This window comes from Pseudopipra pipra, chromosome 15 (genome assembly GCF_036250125.1).
Source record: "Pseudopipra pipra isolate bDixPip1 chromosome 15, bDixPip1.hap1, whole genome shotgun sequence".
Taxonomy (NCBI): Eukaryota; Metazoa; Chordata; class Aves; order Passeriformes; family Pipridae; genus Pseudopipra; species Pseudopipra pipra.
In genome coordinates, this window is record NC_087563.1 from 13737568 (window position 1) to 13758558 (window position 20991).

Below are 20991 nucleotides of genomic sequence, written 5' to 3' on the forward strand. Positions count from 1 at the left end.
ACAGCACAGGGTGTGATCCTGGCTGGCTGCTGAGCTCCTTGTGCCCTGCTCTCACATGGATGCCTTTTGGAAGAGAAACCCCCATTTTCATACCCCAAAGCCTTTACACATAAAAAATAGATCATATTTATTGATTAAAGTAAGATACATGATTCAGGTGCAGCACCAGCTCTCCCACTGGGCAGCTGCACACGCTGACAATATCCATAGGCACAAGACATGGACGTGACCATTGCTATATTTACACAGACAATTTTCTTGGTTACTGAGCAGCCTACAATACACAAGTGTCAAGTTTTCGTGTCCATCGGGTCCTGTGTCAGCCCCTCCTGGCTCAGCAGAGCCCCTCATGCCATGTGCCCTGCTGCCACATCTGGCCCCATCTTCAAACACCCCTGATCACCCCCATAAAAGTGAAGAGCAGCAAAAACCATTTAATGCTTCTGTGATATCTCCGTCTCCTTGGAAATTAGGTCTTCACTGCACTTCCAAAGTGAGTTTGGATGCCAGGAGCCCCACCAGCAAACCCACTGATGCCCAGTCCAGGCTGGGGACATGCCCTGGCACACAGCTGTCCCCAAAAATGTGGCCAGCCTTCTTATGGGGTACTACTGGCAGGGGAGGGGGAAGCATCAGACATCCCCGGCTCCTCACAGCCCTCCCTCCTCTGCCAAGGGTGACATTTTGGCTCAAACCCAACCCCCAAGGGCCACGCCGGGGTTGGTACACAGCGATGGACATGAATATTGCACTTCTCCCACCTGTGTGTTCCCTGGAGCCCCTTCCCAGATCTGGGTGCTTCCTCTCTATCCCCATGGTGCCCTCCAGAGGAAGGATTTGAATTAAAGCTTTGCTCGGCTCCTGACCAAGCAATGCTGGTCATGCCAAAACCTTCCCCAGCACAGATTTGGAGGAGACAAGGTGAGTCCCGAGAGAAGCAGAAAGCAGGTGAGGGGCTGGAAAGGAGCAGTGACGTGGCACAGACCCACCCACACCTGGCCATGGGTCCACACACCAGCATGGGGCACCCAGAAGAGAGCCAGCACAGCGAACACAGTGCAAGACACAAACAGCACACATGGAGGAGACAGGCTGCAGGGACACCACTCTGCACAGCCTTCTCCACCCAGAAGCAGATCAAACACCAAAAATAACCCCAAGCCTCACTCATCCTCCACCAAAGATAGGAACACAGCCCATTGCTGCTGTACCCACCCACCTTTCCCACCACCAGCAGCAGCCTTTGCCCACACCCAGGGAGACAGGGCTGCACAGGGATGCAGAATAAAGGCTCTCCAGAGCAAGCCACAGCGCTGCTGGTGTTTGGGAGATGCTGCTTCAGCAGGGAGGAGTTCGGCCCATTCCATGGAGGATGCATTTTATCCCTTGTCTTAAAAAAATAGAAATCCAGCAGAAAGGCAAAGAAACTCTGTAGGGAGGAAGCTGGGCTCACAGAGGAAGGAAAGCAGCAGCATTGCAAGGACTGTCTCTGCCAGGCATGCACCAGCCACAACGCAAGGAGCAACAGGAGTGCAGGGAGAGAGAGCTGCATCCTACAGGAGGAGAGGAGCTGAGCAGAGGCAGAGGATGCAGAAGGAGTGGGACCAGGAGAGAAAGGGTTAAAAAAAGGAAATATTATGGTATTTTTGTGTCTGATTTGACATTCAGTGTCAGCCTGCAGGCGCAGCCAGAGCGTGCTGGGGCCAGCTCAGGCACTGTGATGTATTTTTGTGGCATGCAGGCAGCATGTGGTGACCCCCAGGGACACCCCATCCCACACAGGGAAAGGGCTCCCAGCCAAAGGTGACCAGCTCAGCCCCTCATTATGGCACAGCCTGTTTGCTCTTTGCATGCCTCAGTTCTCTAACGTTTCCGAAAGCCAAGCATTAGGTTGTGCGCTGGATGGGGATAAAGTGTCACTACTGAAAGCGTGGCCCAGGCCCTGCTCAGCCTTCCTGCTCAAGGCAGCTGGAAACAGAGTTGGAGCACAACAGGAGCCAATGCCCACGACTGGGGATCCCACAGCAGGGGAGCTGTGGGCCCCGGGATGCTCCACACCTCCAGCTCTGCCCACCCTCCCCACAAGGCCAGGGTGAGGAGGCAGCTCCACACTCACTAACCTGAGCTGAGGTTTGTCTGTTGCTGTAAAAATAAAGTGCTCAGGGGAAAAAAAATTAAAAAACAACAAACTGGCACAAAAAAAGAGCAGTCCCTGTTCCCCACCCTGACTGAGGAGGGGGGAAATATGGAAAGTTTGAGATTTAAAAAAATAAAATAAAATAAAATCTACATCCCTGGGATTCCTCACCTCCCAAAGTGACTATTTACACAGATGCCAAGGGGCTGTTTTGCTGGACCAGCTGCCCAAGGAGCCTCCAGGGAAGACGCCACCCCAGCCTGGATCCCACCTTCCAGATATATCCCAGTGTGGGACCCTGCTGCAGCTGGGCGGCTGTGGCGGTGGGGAGCCCTGTCCTCTCATGGATCAAACCCACTACACTTCCCGAGAGGAGAGGGGAGGGGAGGCCATTCCCAAGAGAGCAGTGCCCAGCGCCTGTGCACCCCCAGCACGGCATCAGGGGCAGGGGGGCCGTCACTGCACCATGACACTGGTGGCATTGACGACGGTGGTGGCGGGTGCCGCCAGCTCCACCAGCGCCTCGTACGTCCCCACCACAAAGCCCACGAAGCCAAAGAGGCTGATGGCGACGTCCTTGGCGATGACGAGGGGGTGGATGCCTTCGGAATAGTAGGTGGCGATCTCCAGCAGCGGGGGGAAGATGAGAGCCAGGGCGCTGCTGCTGACGGAGCCCACCAGGGAGATGACGATGTCCAGGCGCGGGATGAGGATGGCCAGCACGCCTGGAGAAGGAACAGACACAACATTAGTGCTGCCGGCTCCCAGACACCAAAACCCCACTGCAGGGATGCCACAGGCTGGAGTCAAACCTCTGCCCTCCTCCCTGACAGAAGACACGGCTGAGTACTTTTCCATATTTTCCTCCCCTAGAAGCAATTAAGCTGTTGCATTAATGAAGTGCAGCACAAAGACTAAACCCTTTTTGTTGCCCTGGGCTCCACCAGCACAAGCTCCAGGGCTGAGCAGGATGGGTGCCACGGGCAGAAGAGCAGCTGCCAGCATTCCCGACCCCCCTGCTGAAAGCCAGCACTCCTGTTCCCCACACCTGGGGAGCCATAAAGCCTCAGAAACCCCATAAAAGCAGGAGATGGGAGGAAAAAGGCATCTCCCCCCACCCAAAATCAATCCATGTGGTTTGCACACGTTTAGAGCTGCTCCGGCAGCAGCACACCCACGGCATAGCCCAGGGGAGAACATTTGTTAGGTGCAAACTACAGCCAAGGAAAATCCCCCTGGGAGACTCCTGACAGCTTGCACTTAGCAGTGCGAGTTCCAGCATATTCCTGCTCCCCTTCCTGCTGCACAGGGCCAGGGGAGGAAAGAAGGATAGTGCCTATAACCATGGCAGCTGCAGCTTTGGTGGAGGAGGGATGTCTCAGGGCTCCTTACTGGAGGGATTTGTTCACTCCCTGGACATCAGATGCAGGCTACTGGAGCCTCCCTGAGCCAAAGATCACCCATGGCACTCCCTTCCAGGAGAAGGAAGGCTTGGAGATTGACTGTGCCACCACTGCAGCCCTGCTGTCATCTGGATAAGCCTGGAGACAAACCATCCCTCCACCATGGGAAACAGCAGCAAAGGTCCTGAGCTGCTGACCTGGAGGCAGATTATCCCAGTGCTCAGCCCTGCACAGAGCCAAAGGAGTGCCCTGCCAGGTCTCTGCTGCAAACAGCATCCCTGCTCCAGCAGCCTGGGTGGAGAGCAGAGCAGCCCACCTCCAACAGCATCCCCAGCCCACCCCATACTGCTCTTTGGACTCAAAAGTAAACAAAATTATTAACTCCCTGCTAAAACAAGCAGAACTGAAGCACCAGCTGCAGCGCTCAGCCTCCAGGGCAATGGTCCTGCTTTCAGCAGGTATTAATTCAAAGGATTTTTAAGTGTGCTGGTTTTGAAGTCTAAGCTTGAAAGACACCCAAATACCAAATTGCATCCTCTCCATCTCCCTCTTAGGGAGGCAAAGCCCTGATGTGGGCTTGTTGTTCGGCCACACAATCATCCAATGAATATTCATGCAGCCCCCCTAATTGCTTTTATCCTTCAGCAGCCACAGAGATCCCTTACATGGAAGGATGAGGGGAGGAGGTACAAAGGAACCAGCATCATTCCACCAACACCTCTGCTGCCTCCCTACCCCCAAAAGAAAGGGTACAGCCACTACTGATGCCTAAAGCCATCCCATCACTCCAAGCTTTCTCTTCCCTGGCCTGGCACACCCCATCGCCCTCTGGGAGAGGCGCCCACCCCCCAAGCAGGCTCTGAGCACCTGGTCCAGCACGGCAGGATTTTACCCCTCTGTGGACATCAAGGCTCCAGGAACTCAGCTCGGGGGAGATGGGGCATTGCCCCCCTCTGTTAATGCAGCGCTTCTGGCCCATCATTAGCGAGAGCCCAGGAACAGCAGCACCTTGCTCTGAGCCAGCTCCAGCACCCTTGAGTTACCACCACACTCTTCTCAAGTCGAAACCAGAGCCAGCTGGGACGTGGGGCCAGGTCTCTGATGCTTCATCTCTGGTGCATCAGCAGTGTCAAGCCATGGAGAAAAAGCTCCATCTCAGCACATGACGCTGGGGAGCTCAGCCAAGCGTCTCAGCTGTGCTGACAACAGCAAGGGTTCAGCCTTCAGGAATCACAGCCAGCCAAAATCAGATACCCCTGCACCTGATATGCTTCACACCTTTCCCAAAGGTCCACCAGAGCCTCACTGCAGGCACCACACACCATCAAGGGAAGGGGACCGTGTGGGGCTGATCCAGGCAGACCTGCCCTGTGGCACACCAGGGCTTTGGTTATGGGTAACCTACCACTGTCAGCTGTCCCCTGCTGTGCTACACGCTGCAATGACTGCGTGGGTACAGGAACATCTGATCCTTCATGGTCAGTGACTCCTTTGCAGCCGTGTCCCCATCCCACAGGCACGAGGAGCCTGGCTGCACACACTGCCTACCGAAAACAGCCTCTGCTCTGGGCTGCCCTGGCACCAAACCAGGCACTGGGCATTTCATGCAAAGCCTGATGGGACTTGATGACCCACAGAAGTGCCACCAGGAGGATCCCAGGCCTGATGCTCCACAGGGATCTGCCACCTCGAAACAATGGAGGAAGTTTACTACTCCTCCACTGAGAAGACTGATCCCATACAGAGCAGGCAGAGGACCACTGCTGCTGCAGCTCAGAGGCCACCTTGGCCCACTGGCTTGCAATAGCCAGGCCCAGGGACTGCCAGCTGGGAGGGCTTGAGCAGCAAGGCCAGAGGCACTGGGGCAAGGGGCGAAGGCTCACAAAATCGCCAGCCCACAGCAGGAAGGAGGTGCCAGGTCCTCAGAGGGAAGCTCAGACAAGCTGCTTTGCACTCACATGTGAGACAGACCAGGGCCAGCCTGAGGAGCAGGTTGACCACCAGGCCCCAGCGCTCCGACACCCGGGCCACGAGGGGAGGGATGATGATCTCGGCAGGAACATAGAACTGCACGGCGTACGTGAAGAAAATCCCGAAGGAGAAGAGCAGCTTCACAGCTTGGTACAGCCTGAAAAAAGAGAAGGACACAGTGAGACAGGCTCTTGGTACAGCTTGGTACAGGCTGGTACAGCCTGAAGAAGGAGAAGGACACAATGAGACAGGCTCTTGCTCCAGCCCCCACGGCACCAATGACAGAAATTAGAAGAGCATTCTGCAAGGACTTTAGTGTGCTAGTGGTCTCTCCTAGAAAATTAGAGGTGATGCATTTAACTCACAGAAACCTTTCTTGGGCAAGGGATAGCAAAGACAGTGCAACCTCCAAGCTGTGGCAACATGCCCCCACACCTAACCAGAGGTTTCAGTCCCAGCTTTGCGTAAGGAACCGTCAGACCAGCAGCTGGGCTGGCAGTCTGTCAAGTGCTGCTGCCCTTTGGGAAAACCTGAGGGAACAGATATTGAGAGCAACCAGCAAACCACCTTTCTATGTTTCCAGATGCTCACATGTGCCACACTGCCCTTGGCTGCACAAAGTAACACATCCTCTGGGTACCTTGCTCCCTATGGACAGGGATACAGCCTCCAAATCACCCTCTCCACTTCCACCCACTTCAGTCCAGGCTGGACTCTGCAAGGTCTGCAGTGACACAGGGTGGCCTTTCCCACAACCACCCCCCATAGACAACACCCAGTTGATCACTGGTATCTGCTGTCCTGACTTTTGGCCAGAATGAAATTGCATCCATTACCCGTCCCTAGAAGTTCCTCACCTTGACCTTTGCTAGCAAAATCCAGCCTCTGACAAGGAGAGGCTACAAGCCCCAGGCTCGTTCAGCATGTCAAGAAGGTTAAAGGGGGTGTTATTGCTATTTTCAGCTACCTAATAGGAGGCATGGAGAAGACAGCAACAGGCTCTTCTTGGAGTTGCACAGCAGAAGAACCAGGGCAATGGGACAGAACTGCATCCCCAAAGGGTGGTTAAGGACCAGAAGAATGGCCTGGAGAGGTGGGGAACCTCTGTCCTTACTGATGCTCAACATTTAAGCTGACCCTGCTTTGGCAGGTGAGAGGACCCAATGATCTCCCGGTGCCCTCTCCAAACTCAGTTACTCTGTGATTCCACAAGCAAACTGATCACAAAGTTATCACCAGAGTGTGCATGCTCAGCCACACATGACAAGTGCACAGTAGCCTTGAGCTACCAGCCCATAACTGGCATATCTTATCACTGTATTCCTAGGTAAGTGATGCTGTAAAGCCATAAACTGCTCCAGGGCAATCCACGATCAGTATCTGTTGCTAAAAAAAGTACAGAAGGAGGCTGTGTTCATGTCCTGCACAGGTCAGGAGCCAGGATAACAAGCTCAAAGGGCATTTTAAATACCAAGAAGAGGAAGAGCTCAAGCACCAGCTTTGATCTACAGAAAACACAAGTTCATGTGGGGCCCTGGAAAGGCACTGCTCAGCCAACCACACCAACGCCTTCTTCACCCAGACTGCCAGGTCAGGCCATCCCAAAAGGCTGCAAGAAATGAAATACCCTCTTGAGACCATAAGCTCTGTCATTACCTATTTCAACCAGCCACATGCAACCCAACAGCTTCCCCCTCACTACTGCATTTCTGCACTCTCCAGATGGTGCGGTGAAGCAACCCTTTTGAGGAGGCAAGGAGGGATTTCTGCACAGCAGCACAGTATTCTGGACACTGTGGTTAGACCTGGGCACTGGGAACCGACACACTCCTTGTTTGAGGAAGCTGCGGTTATAGAGAAACGAGGCTGGAAAAGTCCTTAGTCATCCTGTAACTCAACAACTCCCAAGACATTCATCAAATCTGTTCTAGAGACCTCCAGGCAACAGCTACAGCCAAGGCAGGCTGCAGCACCTCCACCACAGTCCTCACCTTGTCTCCCACGCTGCAGGAAAATCCCAGGACTTCTCACCCACAGCCCTATGACCAGCTACTGCAACCCAACACCTTTTACTGCCAGGGAGAAAACCTGCAGGTGAGGCAGGATGAGCAAAACACTCATTTCAAGAGCAGGTCTTTACCCATCACCTATGGTTTATTGTACGGGAATACAGCAATCAAGGCTTTATTCCAAGTATCCCAGCCCTTACCTGAGATAATCCATTTCCAGGTCTAACATTTACAGCCTCCATTGAATGTTCTGCCATGAGATAACGTGCACAAACACCAGAGTGTTCTGCATGCCCAGTCACAAGGACCACAGCATGCCTTCCCTGGCAGCTGCCCACAAGGAGCCTTGCCACATGCCCAGGCTTCCCCAGGCACTGTTTCCAAAGGGCTATTCTCTTCTCACTACCCAAAAAACCCTATGGTTATTTTCAGAAGAGTACTTAGAAGGTGTGGATACTCCTAGAAACATGCATTTGCAGTAGAACTCCTCTGTAGCCTAGCAGGTCACAGTAATCCCATTACCTTCCTTTTAAGGGAACATCATCCTTTAAAGCAAGCAGAGCTGAGATTCCCTGCAGAAGGCCCTGTGCAGCATTTCAGGCCAGTAGACGTCATTGCGGCTGTGGCATGCAGAGCCCAAGACCTGGAAATGACCTGCTTTCCACCTTCAGGAGAAGCAGCAGCACTTCATCCCCTTCACAACACACTTCAGTTTACTGAGCAGAAGGGATTCACACCTACTGTGCTTGGCACGGTGGGATTCAGACCTCCCAACAGCACAGGCACACCCTTCCAGCAGCCCCATCCCTCCTCACTGAGAGCAGGGGCCTGGCAGAGCTCCCAGCTCCTGCAGGGGGCAAGACAAGGCTCTCGGCAGGAGCAGGACCTTCTGTCACACCACCAACAACATCCAGCAGTGCAGTCACTACACAGACCCAGCATGAATGAATGTCCACGAGCTCTAGCTGAAAGAAACCCACACAGTAATAATTAAAGCAAAACTAGGCTCTGTTTTGGCCTTCTCCAGAGCCCCAGCTGCATGGCTCTGCAGGGTCAGCATGAGGAAGCCCACCAGTGACTCAAAACTTGAGTCCTGCCCAAATTTACTCCAACAGTGAGCAGGGAAGACATAGCAAGTCACTATTGTCTCTTGCAGGATCTCAAGCCAGCAGAGACCATCAAAGAGAAACTGCTGAATTTCAGAGTGCTCTGGGGCAAATCCAGAGAAACTGGTGCCGCAGGACAGCTTCCCAAGAAATTTCATGGCATCAAAGCCAACACTCAGCCCCAGCTCTGTACCACAAGTGGTACCTCTGCAGTGTGTGCAGAAGAGCTCCAGCTCCTCCTTGCCCATCAGCACCACATCCTGCCACCCAGACACCCCAAAGCAGTGTGTCGTAAGAAGAGATCGTTACTTTCAGGACTTTCTCAATAATCCCAAGCAGAGCAAGCTGGAAAAGGCATTTCCTCTCAATATTTGCACGCTCCACACTTCTTGTCCCAAAGGTAAGAGGAACTGCTTGCATTTCTCCAGCGGGATGAATACGGAGCCATGGCACTGAGCAGTCACCCGTCCCCAGGGGCAGAGCAGCACAGCCCAGGTAGCTGCTGCAGCAGCTACCAGCCCTGGCAAGAGGAGAAACAACCCCTCTGGGTAGGCAGGCAAGGGGTCAGGGCACATGTATTTCCACAGGGCTCCAGACAGCGACTGGAGCCTCTCGAGAGGCCTTGCCAGATCCCAGAGGACAGACAGGTTTGGGGAGCTGCAGAGCTTAGCCCCCATGGGAAGGAAGGGGTATCCTCACAGCACCAGCACTCACAGGCCAAGTGTTGGCTTGAGATAAGCCACATCCAGGCACAATGTGAAGCCCAGAAGTGGGGGTTTGAGCTCCAGGGCTGCAAACAAGGAATGCAACCCACGCGTGGAGACATCACATCTCGCCCCCTCAGGGAGCTCCCAGCTTTGGGTTAGTTTTCCATGTGCTTCATTTGAGGAAGAGAAGTGGCTTTTGCACAGCTTAGAGACCTTTTGGTACAGCCACATTGGGGTTGTAATCAACATCTGCCAGTCAGAGGATTGCTTAGCCCCCAAAAAGGTGCTAGAAGACTCCAAGAAAAAGGCAGGAGCTGTACCTACCCAAGCAAGGACCACCAGGCATCCCAAGGAATCAGCCTGAGCTCCAAAACCAAGCTCAGATCCCACAGCTGTGAGCCTCTCTCCACCCCATACATCAGACAACCCTTGTCAAGCTCCATGGGACAGTTTGGCTATGGCATGTTTGAACCTTCCACAAGCTCATCCAGATTTATTCCCTTAAGGAGCAACATCCCCCGCTGCCTCCTCTCCCACCTCCCTGTCCAGGACCCTCCTTCCTTGCCCCCCAGCCCCTCCACTCCCCCTGGGGACTCACCAGCAGTTGGGCAGGTTGAGTGTTATGCTGCCCTGAATGTCCGCCCCAAAGCGCAGGTACCCCAGGACACCGAGGCTGATGTACAAGATGGTGACAATGGTCATCCCCACATAGAGGACGATGGGGAACTGCTGGGGCTTCTTCATCTTGTTTTCCAGAGGCAGCACCTGGGAGAGGAGGAAGGGGAGGTTGATGACAGAACAGCAGGTTGCCTCCATCCCTCTATACCCCTCAGCCTCAAAAAGTAGCAGGGGCAGCCCCATGGTCATGCCAGGGGATGGGATGGTCACATGGAGCCCAGAGAACCCAGCTGAAAAAGCCACTGTACTGAAGATCCGACTTCTGTGCTTACATTGGAGACCTTCACTTACTCCAGCAGGTCACCCATGCCCTTGCCTTAGTGATGGGATCTGCTCCCTGCTCTTGGCAGGAGCTGTGCCTAGAGCTGCCAGGCATCTTGGGGCAATGCCAACCACCCCATATCTTGGGTGCATTACACTCTGCACCCCAAAACAGCACGGCCATGCCCACTATGTTACATTGCCCTATCTTCCCCAGCAAAACCTGGAAAGACCAAGACAGACTCTCCTATCAAGCTTATCCGGACACATTTCAACCAGGCAGGACAATAAAAAGGGGAAGGACAGAGGTAACTCTTTCACTACACTATTAATTCTACACTACTAACACTAAATACAGGCCTTTGGCAAACATTTTTATAGCTGTCCTTGGATTTCAAACCCTTGGAGTGGATTTCAAGAGACACAGTGGCAAAGCTGGCGAGGAGGCAGGACAAGAATAGCTTTTATTTGCTTCTCCACCTCCAAGTCATGCAAGGAAGACAGCATTTGTGCCTCAGTGCTGGCAAGAGCCCTCTGCCCTGGGCATAGCATTCAGTAAACACTCCTCCAGTAATGGATTTGGCCCTCTCCAGGCCTGTGTTTACACAGCCAGCTTATATTAAGAGATGAAAACATTTTTTTCTCCTTTGAAGGGAGCTCCCGGAAACAACCCACAACATCTTAGGGAGTCATTAAGCTCTCCACCCACCCACCCAGCTTTTTTCACAGACACAGTTGGTCTATTTACAGCATCTTCTGTGAGAGACCCATGCAAATCCAGCCCCACGGCAGGCTGGGGCCACACAGCTGCCAAAGGGAGATCTCAGTGCCTCTGCAGCAGGGTGGGAAGGGAAGGAAAGGATCACATCTTTTTATGCTGTGCTTTTTGGCCTTCCATTTGGGCAGCTTCAGGATCCAGCCTGGTAACAAGACTCAGGACAATTCCTCATCTGCAGGTCAGCCAGCACAGCCCAAGGCAACTGCCAGCATGACTCCCAATCTACTGCCAGATAAAGCCACTTTTAAAGCAGCAACCAGCCTCCTGAGGTTTGGAGCACATGCTCCTCCAGCCTCAGATGGAAGCAGCAGGGTTTGACCCAGGAGACAGCCTGGAGCCAAAGCCAACAGCATCACCCAGAGTTTGGGCTACTGTCAGAGAAGTTCAGCTGCAAATGCAGCTGCAACACAGAGCAGGTGCTGTGGCAAGTCTGAGCAGGGGCAGAGGCTCCCGTGCAGCTCCTGTGCCACACGCTGAGACTCACCACCCCGATGCCTTCGAAAGCGAAGATCGCAGTGCCAAAAAACAGGGGGTAGGTCTTCCAGGCTGCTGCTAGAGGCAGGTTTCTGGGATCAGGAATGTCCTGGAAAAAAGCCCACACAGAGTTCAGACACAGGGAAGGTGGGGAAGGCCTGGCCTGTTCCCATCCCTCCCTGTCACAGCCCCACACCACAGGGGAAGCCTTGTGGAGCAGAGGGTAACCACTGTGCCCATGGGAGCAGGCAGCACCCCACGGCATGGAAACACCCTGCTGCTGAACTCCCTCCACGGGACACCCCGGAAATGAGAGAGGGGAGCCCTTACACACGTACCCTGATGATGTACTGGTAGATCACAACAAGGCTGACAAGCATGGCCACGTTGGCCAGCATGGAGAAGACAGACAGGACCTTGAGATTCTGGATGAATGAGAGCAGCACCACGAAAGGCAGGATGGAAAGCATGTACAGCCGGGAGTCCATGGTGGGGGTCATCACCACCGTCCTGTTCGAGCTGCAGTCATTGGTGGTGCCGTTTGCAGCAGAGACGACCTGGGGAGGCACAGGAAGGCCTGATGAACCAAGGTCTGAGAGCCACAGACCTTGGCAGACCATCCCAGGTGGGTACCCCATCAGCTCACTTCAAACACAGTTAGCTGACTAAAATCAAAGCAACACGGCTTTTCAGGTAGTCTTGAAGTAAATCCCTTGCAGTGAGCAGAGGAAGACACTGAGTTATGGCACCTGAGTCAGGACAGCAAATCCTGACCAAGCCCAGGCTCGCCAGGCAGGAGAACCTGATAGCGGGTGTAACGAGGGCACAGGGTGGTTTGCACTGCCCACCAAGGCCAGTCAGGAAGAGAGGAAAGAGGCATTAAGTTCTGTTTCCTCAAAGGTCCTTTTTCTCTTCCTGCATGAACTTTTCATCTATGTCACACAGCCCTTCAGTCACCCAATGCTCTGTTCACATGCAAGGACATCTGGAAGATACTGCTGGGCCCCAATTTTGATTTCTTCATGAGGAACCACCCTTTTCTTGGGGTCTTTCATTCCAAAGGCACTCCAGGCCATGTGCTCAGCTCTAGAGACAGTTTTGGCCCAGGAAGTGGGTAGCTGAGCCATCCCCCCCAAGAGCATGGGCACGCTGTGGGTCACCAATATAACCATGAACAAGCTGGTTCAGGTCCCAGGTCCTGTCTGGCCACTGCAGCAAAGGGCTCCTGAAAACTAATTTAACCTGCTCCACAGCAAGTCCTGCCCCTAGAGAGCTCTGCACAAACCACAATCCTCTGTGGGAGAGGGCAGTGCAGAGCCATGCACCCATGGGACAGCGCTGCTCGAGCCCCAGCCTGCCCTGTCTCTCTGTGGCTTGCTCCAAAGACATTTTCCAAACCAAAGCTCTGCCCAACACAGTGGCAACTCGCCCAAGGTACCACCTGCACCATGACTCCCCATCGAACACGCTATTTCCCACCACAAAAAGAAACAAGCAACACTCCCCTCTCCCCACCCAAAAAATTCCAAAACTGAAGCCAAGGGTTTTCCCAGCTGTGGCCTAAAAAAAATGGGCTGGATTTGCAGGTTTCTGCAAATTTCCCTGGAAGCTTGAGCCAGCCTTCACTGCAAGGGGCAGAGCAGAAAGCACCCCTTGAAGTGGCAGCAAGGGGCCATTCCCAGGGGGTGGAGGTCAGCCCAGCCCTGTGCACACACCCTGCTGCCTCCTGCTCTCGGGGTTGGCAGTGTCAGATCACCAATGTTCACCCATTTACTCCTCCCAGACATCCCACAGTGGGAGTCTCCTCAGCTGCTGCTCCCTGAGCAGAGGCAGAGGCTCCCACTGGCAGAGCCCCCTCTTGCTCTCCAGGAACCACCTCTGGAGCCAGTGGCCATCAGGGAAGAGCTGACCAAGGGCACAGCTGTGGTGGCAATGACCAGACCACTGCTGCAAGAGCAGAGCAGGAACACACTGGGAACAAAGCTGAGCAGTGCCTGCGAGGCACCGAGCTGGTGGAGGCTGGGAATGAGGACTCATTATTCCCAGTTTCTTACAGCACAGGAGCCAGCCAAGCGATTCAGGGTTTCTGTTTATTTCCTCCTGATGCCTGGCAGAAGGAAACTCTTTCTCTAAAGATGTAATTAAGCTCCAGAGCCATGGGATGAGGAAAGAAACTGGAATGCAAACAGGTCCAAGGAAAGGAGAAGAGAGGTTCACAGCAGGCCCTGGGACTCACATATTACTGTCTACACCAATAAATCGATTAACTGAGAGGGGCAGGACAGCAAAGACTGTCACCTCTGCTGTCACCTCTTTGCTGTTGTTCCCTCACTGGGAATGGCCCCCACTTCCACACAGACAACCCCAACACGTCTACAAAATCACAGGGACTCTCAGAAAAACCTGCTCTGTTTGAACAGGAAAACCAATCCTCCAAAGTATCTGGGCAGAGATGCAGTACTTTCCTGAGCAGCATATCCTATGGAAACCAGACCTTTGGTGGAGAACAGGGCAATGACACAGGAGCAAAGAACAACCCGACACCCCCTCGCCTTCCCCTTGCTCATGAAGGAGGGATAAGTCCAACCTGTCTCAGATTGTCAGCCAGAAAGACAAAGTACACACAGCAGAAACCCAGCTGAGTGATGACCAGGAAAAGTCCCACCACACGCCTGGAAAGCAAAAAAAGACCATTTGTCAGCCAGAACATACAGAAATAAGAGCCCACTTGGGTTTCTTGGGGCTGGACTCGCACACCGCAGCAGTGCTGCTCTCCCTGGGGTTGGGGTGTACAGGTTTGGGGTGGACACCCAGCTCACTTGGCTGAGATCAGGAAAAAGGACTGTATCTCCATCCAACCTCACAGACCTCAGGGTCTCAGTCTTCCCCTCCCATCCCTTCCATAGGGTCAGTCTCCTTTGGGTTTAGCAACTCCAGTCTGCTGCTGAATTGTGACAGCAGGAGACAACACTCCCTGGACACAGGAATGGGTGAATGTTCCCAGCGCCTGATGTGCAATATGTGATGTAATGTGGGACAAGGTGGGAGCAGGCACTGGACATGTTCCGTGTCCAACAAGATGGGCCAGCACTGCAAGACACTATTCACTCCTTTGTTATGCTGTGGAAACTTCTCCCACTCCTTTAGTCACGTCTGGTTGGGAACAGTTCTCGGTCAAAAACCCTCTGGGGGACACTGAGCACTCAGGGCAGGTGAGTCAAGTAACATTTTATGTCACTTGTGCTTATCTGCTCACACAGCTCAGTGAACAGTGGCTCTTCTGTCCCAGCTGCAGCACATGCTGGTCTTAAAGACAAGTCCCTGCCTGGGGCAGGGGAGCAGGTACCTTCCCCAGTTGGCATGTGTCCGCAGCCACGCGCTGGGAGTTGCCTCCAGCCCGTACATCACGGCACCTCCATAGTCCACAAACTGCTTCTGGAACCTGTCCAGAGAAGAAAAAGAGAAGGGACATTAATGTTAGCCCTGTCTGCTAATTCCCAAGGCAAATGATGCCACTAACATCAAAAAAAAACCTGTAAAAAAGTGCAGCAGTTCCAAACTGAGGCTTTGACATGGGCAACTTGCTGCTGGGGGGCTTCAGAAGAACTGTAGGAGCAGGAGAGCTGAGAAGGGGAGTTGCTCCTTACCTGTTGCAGAAGTGATGGGCGCATTTCACGAGGATGCTCATGCAGTGCACAGCCACGACTCCCATCACCAGCAGACTCACAGGACCCAGCTGCAGGGAAGAGAGGGGGAAGGCTGCACTCTGATGGCCAAAGGCAGAGCTGCACAGTACATTTTACTTCCAGACCAAACTCCACGGGCTGGGTGAGTGGAAACACCACTGGAGGAGCTTGGGTGCAGCTCCAAGGAACTGGACCCCCAGGACTGAGTAACCTGACAGAGCCACAAGCTTGGCAGGAATGATGCAAAAGAAGCAAGTTGGGGCAGTTTGGCTGTAGCAAAGCACTTCCAAGATTGCTTTCCAAACTATCTCGCATGTCCCTATTATAAGGGTGAAGAAGAGGTCACGGTCTGGCCCCAGCACCCTGCCTGACCCCACACAGGAAACCACAGCCCCGACTTACACATGAACTCCTCCACACCAGGCAGCACAATGCAGGAACAGCAAGAACAGTCTCAGCAGCAAAGCCACAGAGCCCGGGGTGCAAAAGTCACCAAATACTGAGAGGCAGCTGGGCAGAGAGTCAAGCCCCAACAGCGGCCATTCAAGCTGCCCAACGCCCCAGGGTCACTCTGGCCCTTGAGCTCCAGCACAGCAGGGTTGAGCTGCCTTACCAGGATGCCAGCATTCTTCACAGCCAGAGGCAGCCCCAGCAGCCCTGTCCCGACATTCCCCTTCAGAAGGTGGATCAGGGTCTGGTACCACCTGAGGGGGAGAAGATGCAGAGGTGACCATCAGCACCCAGACCATACACATTTGTAGCACTCAGCTCATCCTGTTGAGGGTCCACAGCAGATCTGATCTACTTCAGGGAATGCATGTGGAGGTCTTGATCCTGTCCCCTGCATCCAGCTCAGCCAGGTGGGACCAAGGAAGGTCTGAAGGCAAAGACTGAACAAACAGATTTTGGGCAGGCATTTGCAAAACCAGCTTCACGGCAAAACCCAGCACAAGCACAGCTCAGCACCAAGGCTGGACAAGGATCTCTCTGAGTTAAAGGGATCAGCCTCTCTTGTGCAGAGACAACATCCTCTGCCCACCTGGGCATAAGGAAGCCCCCACAGCATGGCTGCAACATGCCCACCCACATGTTCTCTGAAGCTGGACATGCACTTTGCTTGCCACAGCTCCCCATCAAACCAAGCTGGAGTGAGGGAATATTAGGAAAAGCAGCAATCCCTGCCTGCTGCCAGCAAGCCCAGCTTCACTAGGGAGCAAAAAGTAACACCAGGGCAGCTGCTCGCTTGGTGCCAGCACCCCACAGAGGCAGGACCACAGCTCTGCCCTCACCACCCCCAGGAGAGCTCCCCATAAAACCACGGCTCCACTATCCTCCAGCAAAGCCGGCAGGGAGCCACCAGGAGCTCCCCCACCCTCCCCAGGTGCCGGGCCGGCCCGGGAGGGAGGGAAGCATCACTCACGTTGTGCCGTTGGTCTCCCCGAAGCGCTGGTAGGACTCAGGGTGGGCGAAGCCGTTCATGCCGTCGGGTGGGCTCCCCTCGGGCGTGACGTCCGTGGAGCTGTAGTCATTGTAGTCCTCACTGCGGAGGCGCCGGGTGGACATGGTCCCTGTGGGGGGAGCAGCATTAGGGGTGCCCAGCTCCACACCCCCCTTCTCGGGCTCCTTGGGGTCAGCCATGGTGCAGAGAGACCGGCTCGCACTGCCAGAGCAAGGTCTCCTCCAGGGCTTTTATACAGCCACAGGCTCCCGCCCAAGCAATCACGGAGTTGGCATGTCCTAAGGTCAAACGTGCATGGCACAGTCCCACTGGCTCTTCCCGCAAGCTCGTGCCCACGTCTTGGGCACACCCAGACAGAACGGGGTCAAGATCCCGCGGGCAGGGCCTGGATGTGCCCCACTTCATGTCAGGTAAAGCATACCCCTGCTCTAAGGGTGGTGAGTGTGGTGCCACAGCCACGGAACATGCTGGCAGAGTGTCCCCAGCCCTGGCACTTGAGACTGGGGCTGTCAAGAAGACAAGGCCAGAAAAGTGCAACTGCTTTTAATCCGCATGCAGTGTGCTGCAAGGGAACAGCTTGCTCTTGCCAGGGAAGGGAAAGTTTCCTAACGTCCCTTTTTTTCCTCCTTTTTTTTTTTTAATCAAGACTTTTTATTAAAAATAATCAAAAGAAAATTGATTAGACTCCATCAGGCAGGAGCACAGACTATGAGACAGCACAACATCCACCTTAAAGGTTTCACAGCCAAGGAGGTGCCTATGAGACTAAGGGGCTTCCCAGGATGAGGCACCTGCACAGCCCAGAGCTCTTGCTCCAGCAGAAACCCCAGCAGGGTTCTGCGAGCCAGGAGCATGGGCAGAAGCTCTCACCAAAGACACACACCCCTGCCTTCGCCTGGAAAACAGTCAGTTGATTCAGTTCCCACATGTGCCACACCCAGCACTCCAAACACCCACTGGGAAGGAGCACCAGAGGCACAGGAATTATCTATCAGGCTCTTGCATCACAGCCTGGTGAGCCAGTCTCTGCCCCACAGCTCCTCTGGGCTGTCATGCCCCAGGCATCACCCCTTCCCCAGCAGTCCTGGTGCTTCCTATCCTTTCTCCCCAGCGCCGGTGGGAAACTGGGACCAAGAGGAAGCAGCAGAGAAATGTCATTACTGCAAAAAACTGGCTCATTTCCTGCCAGAGCTCCTCGTGCACCCGCCAAGTCACGCGAGCGCCTGCCGGATATGGCCCCAGCACAGACCCACAGATCTGGCTGTGCAGGGAAGGCTCAGCCCAGGCTACTTGGGTGCTTCTCCATCCCCAGAGCCCCAGGCATCCCCCAGAGCATCACTCTGCAAACCTGGCTGGTACACAGGAAACAAGCCAAGAGCTGCATCTGCTGGGAGGGTCCAGCCTGGAGATCAGATGGGAAGCATGGAACAAGGGTTTTTCCTCAGCTCTGGATGCTCCAGATCCCAGTTGCTCTGGAGCAGTTACCCAGGCCACACCAAAGCTGCTGTATTTCCTGCAGCACCAGGCAACACCGGCAGCTGGAAGCAGCAGTGTGTCCCATGGAATACCAGCCTCTGGAGCAACGGTGAGGCCAGCTGCAGGCAAGAAGGCACTCCAAAGCCACAGGCAGTACATGCATCACTCCTGCCCAGCCTCCTCCCTCGAAGCTGGGACATGTAATCATGTCCTGAACCGGCTCTGCTGCAGGCAGGGCGATCCGGCGAGGCAGGGACCAGGAAGAGCGGCAGCAGGAGTTTACACAAGGAAAGCATTACAAGCTGTTTGTCATCGGTGCCAGGCCCAAGGGCCAGGGGAGAGACCTGGGAGGCTTTGCCAAACACCAAGGGCTGGCAGTGGGCAAGGACAGCAGGCAGAGGGGGTGCAGGGCTGGGTCAGGCATGGGCAGCCCCCCCAAAGATGGCCTGTACTTCATACCCAACAGCGATGTCTTCCAGATAAACACAACACGGTGACATCACTCTGCCTGATCGCTTCCCTGTGGATTTTTTTTTTCCCCCAAGCAGGCCCGTCTGCTTTTTTGCTTTGAAGAGCCAGGGAAATGCATTCATCGTGACTTGCCTGCTTTGTGTCTGGATTAGAGGTTGCGTAGCAGCGGGGAATGAGCACTCGGCTCCCCCGCAACCAGCAGGAAAAAAGCTGCAAAACTTGTCTCATCCACGCGATGAATACTTCAAACCAAGGCAAAACCCCACTACACCATTTCCTCGTCATTGCAAACAGCAAAGACAGGAACAGCCACATTTGGTTTCCACTTTGAAACCAACTCCTCTGCTGCATTCATGTGAATTGTTTTTCCTCATCTACACACAGGAGCAATTTCATTGTCATAAGTGAAGCACCTACAAAAGCTGGGGGGATAGTGACAGCAATTTGTCCCTTCCAGTGACAGCCCCCCACCAGAAGGCAAAAACAAGATGTGACTTGCTGCTGACCCTGACAGCTCTCTCCAGCTGAGCCGTGGCTGCGTGTACACGGGGAAATCTTCTGGAAAAGTGAGCTTCACAGCAGAACTCACTGCTGCTTCCCATCATGCCTGTTAAACCCTTTATTTCCAAAGCGTCGCTTGTAGTCCACCCAAGCGTGACACAGGGGAGAGCTGGCGCTGCCAGATCCCCCTCCCCTGCCTGCAGGGAAGCCACCATGCCCACGCCAGCATGACACCTCCCAGTCACAGCATCAGTCGTCTTGTCCCCGTGCCACCCAATGCTCCCACAGCTCCAAATACACTCCCAGACTCACCTTTCCAAGGTTTCACAGCATGGCCTGGTCCCCCCCCAGCCCAGCATCTCCCCACATGGAGGCTGCTGGGCACAAACCCCCCCCCCAGTTCCCGCAGCTCCCCCCCCAGCCAGGCTGTGCTGCTCCACTCCCTGCACCCCACAGCTTTGGGGATCCCTGTGCCCTCCCCCACTGCCACACAGCACCCCACACCCCGGTGTACAATGCAGGGGGCTGTGTCCCCCTACATGGCATCCCCACACACTCCGAGGGCAACCCCAGTGTGTGCCAGCACCCTGCAGGGCATCACCAGCACCCCCCTGGGTACCCATGTGGGGTCAAGGCAGACCCACGCACTTACGTGGGCTCTGAGCACCCTGAAGCACCTCTGCAGACTGCCAGGACCCCCAGGGAGCTCCTGAGACACCCCTGCAAGCTCTCAGCCGCCCCCTGCACCCACTCAGGTTCCAAATACCCCCCCACACACATGGCCACACATACAGGCCACCAGCACCCCCGAACTCCCCTGAGCACCCACGTGTGCTGCCAGCTCGCTTCTGCAACCCCAGAGCCCTTGTCAGCCTCCAGCACCCCTAGGGACCCCTGGACACCCAGGGGGGCTGCCAGCACCCCCAGCGACCCCCCGACACCCATGCCAGCCTCCAGCACCCCCAGGGAACCCTGAGCAGCCACGGGCGCTGCCAGCACCGCCATGCTCTGCGCATCTGCCCGCGCACAAGGATTGCCAGCGACCGCCTGGAGCCCTGAGTCGTGTCATGGCTAACCCGAGCTCCCCCGAGCACCCACGCGGGACGGCAGCACCGCCAGGACCCCGCGCACCCGCGCCGGCTACTGCGCCCTCCGCGTTCCCGGGCACCGCGCATGCTGACAGCCGGCTGACAGCCCGCTCCCGCAGCCCCCCTGTCCCTGTCTCGGCCCCAGTCCCAGTCCCAGTCCCGGTCCCGGTCCCGCACCTCTCGGCCGTCCCGCACCGCCCGGCCCCGCCGGGCCCGCTCGCTCGGGCGCGCCGTCACGTGACACGTGGCTCAGCTGAGCGCGGCGCCTGCGCACGGAATGAGGGGCGGGGCCAGGCGGGTGGGAGGCGGGGCCAAGCGGCGTGAGGCGGGGCCAAGAACGGAGGGCGGGGCGGGACTAGCGGAGGCGCTGAAGGGGCGGGACCACGTGTTGTAGGGGGCGGGGCCAAGCGAGGCGGGACGGACGCGGGCAGTGGCGCCCCCTGGCGGACGGGCCGCGAGTGGCGCTGCCCGGGCGGGACAAGGGCGGGGGCCCCGAACCCCGAACCCCCCGCGGGCAGCGGAGCCGGGGAAGGGCCCGCAGCGCAAGTCCTGCGAGGAGCGGCTGCGGGAGCGGGGATTGTCCAGCCTGGAGAAGGCTCAGGGGTGACCTTATCGCTATCTGCACACACCTGACAGGAGGGTGTAGCCAGATGGGGGTCGGGCTCTTCTCCCAGGCAACCAGCGGCAGGATAAGAGGACACGGTCTTAAGCTACGCCAGGGGAGGTTTAGGTTGGACATTAGGAAGACTTTCTCCATAAGCAGAGTGATCAGACACTGGAAAGGGC

General features: G+C 55.4%; 1 protein-coding gene across 1 annotated transcript; it reads right to left on the bottom strand.

The window, feature by feature from the left end:
• Positions 1-102: 102 nt before the first annotated feature.
• LOC135422643 (proton-coupled amino acid transporter 1-like) lies at positions 103-20500 on the bottom strand. Its single transcript, XM_064672003.1, has 11 exons — positions 20383-20500; positions 16631-16778; positions 15824-15914; positions 15172-15260; positions 14871-14966; positions 14112-14196; positions 11863-12081; positions 11535-11633; positions 9932-10098; positions 5499-5668; positions 103-2862 (listed from the first exon to the last, which is right to left on the bottom strand). Exons 2-11 carry the CDS (start codon positions 16771-16773, stop codon positions 2594-2596), a joined length of 1428 nt encoding a protein of 475 aa, XP_064528073.1. The 5' UTR covers positions 16774-16778; positions 20383-20500; the 3' UTR covers positions 103-2593.
• Positions 20501-20991: the final 491 nt, after the last annotated feature.

Coding starts and splice junctions, on each gene's coding strand:
- LOC135422643 (XM_064672003.1), bottom strand. CDS start 16,773: ATGTCCACCCGGCGCCTCCGCAGTGAGGACTACAATGACTACAGCTCC. Junction 15,915..16,630: donor GGGGAGACCAACGGCACAAC/GTGAGTGATGCT, acceptor TCTCCCCCTCAG/GTGGTACCAGACCCTGATCC. Junction 14,967..15,171: donor GCCCATCACTTCTGCAACAG/GTAAGGAGCAAC, acceptor TTCTCTGGACAG/GTTCCAGAAGCAGTTTGTGG.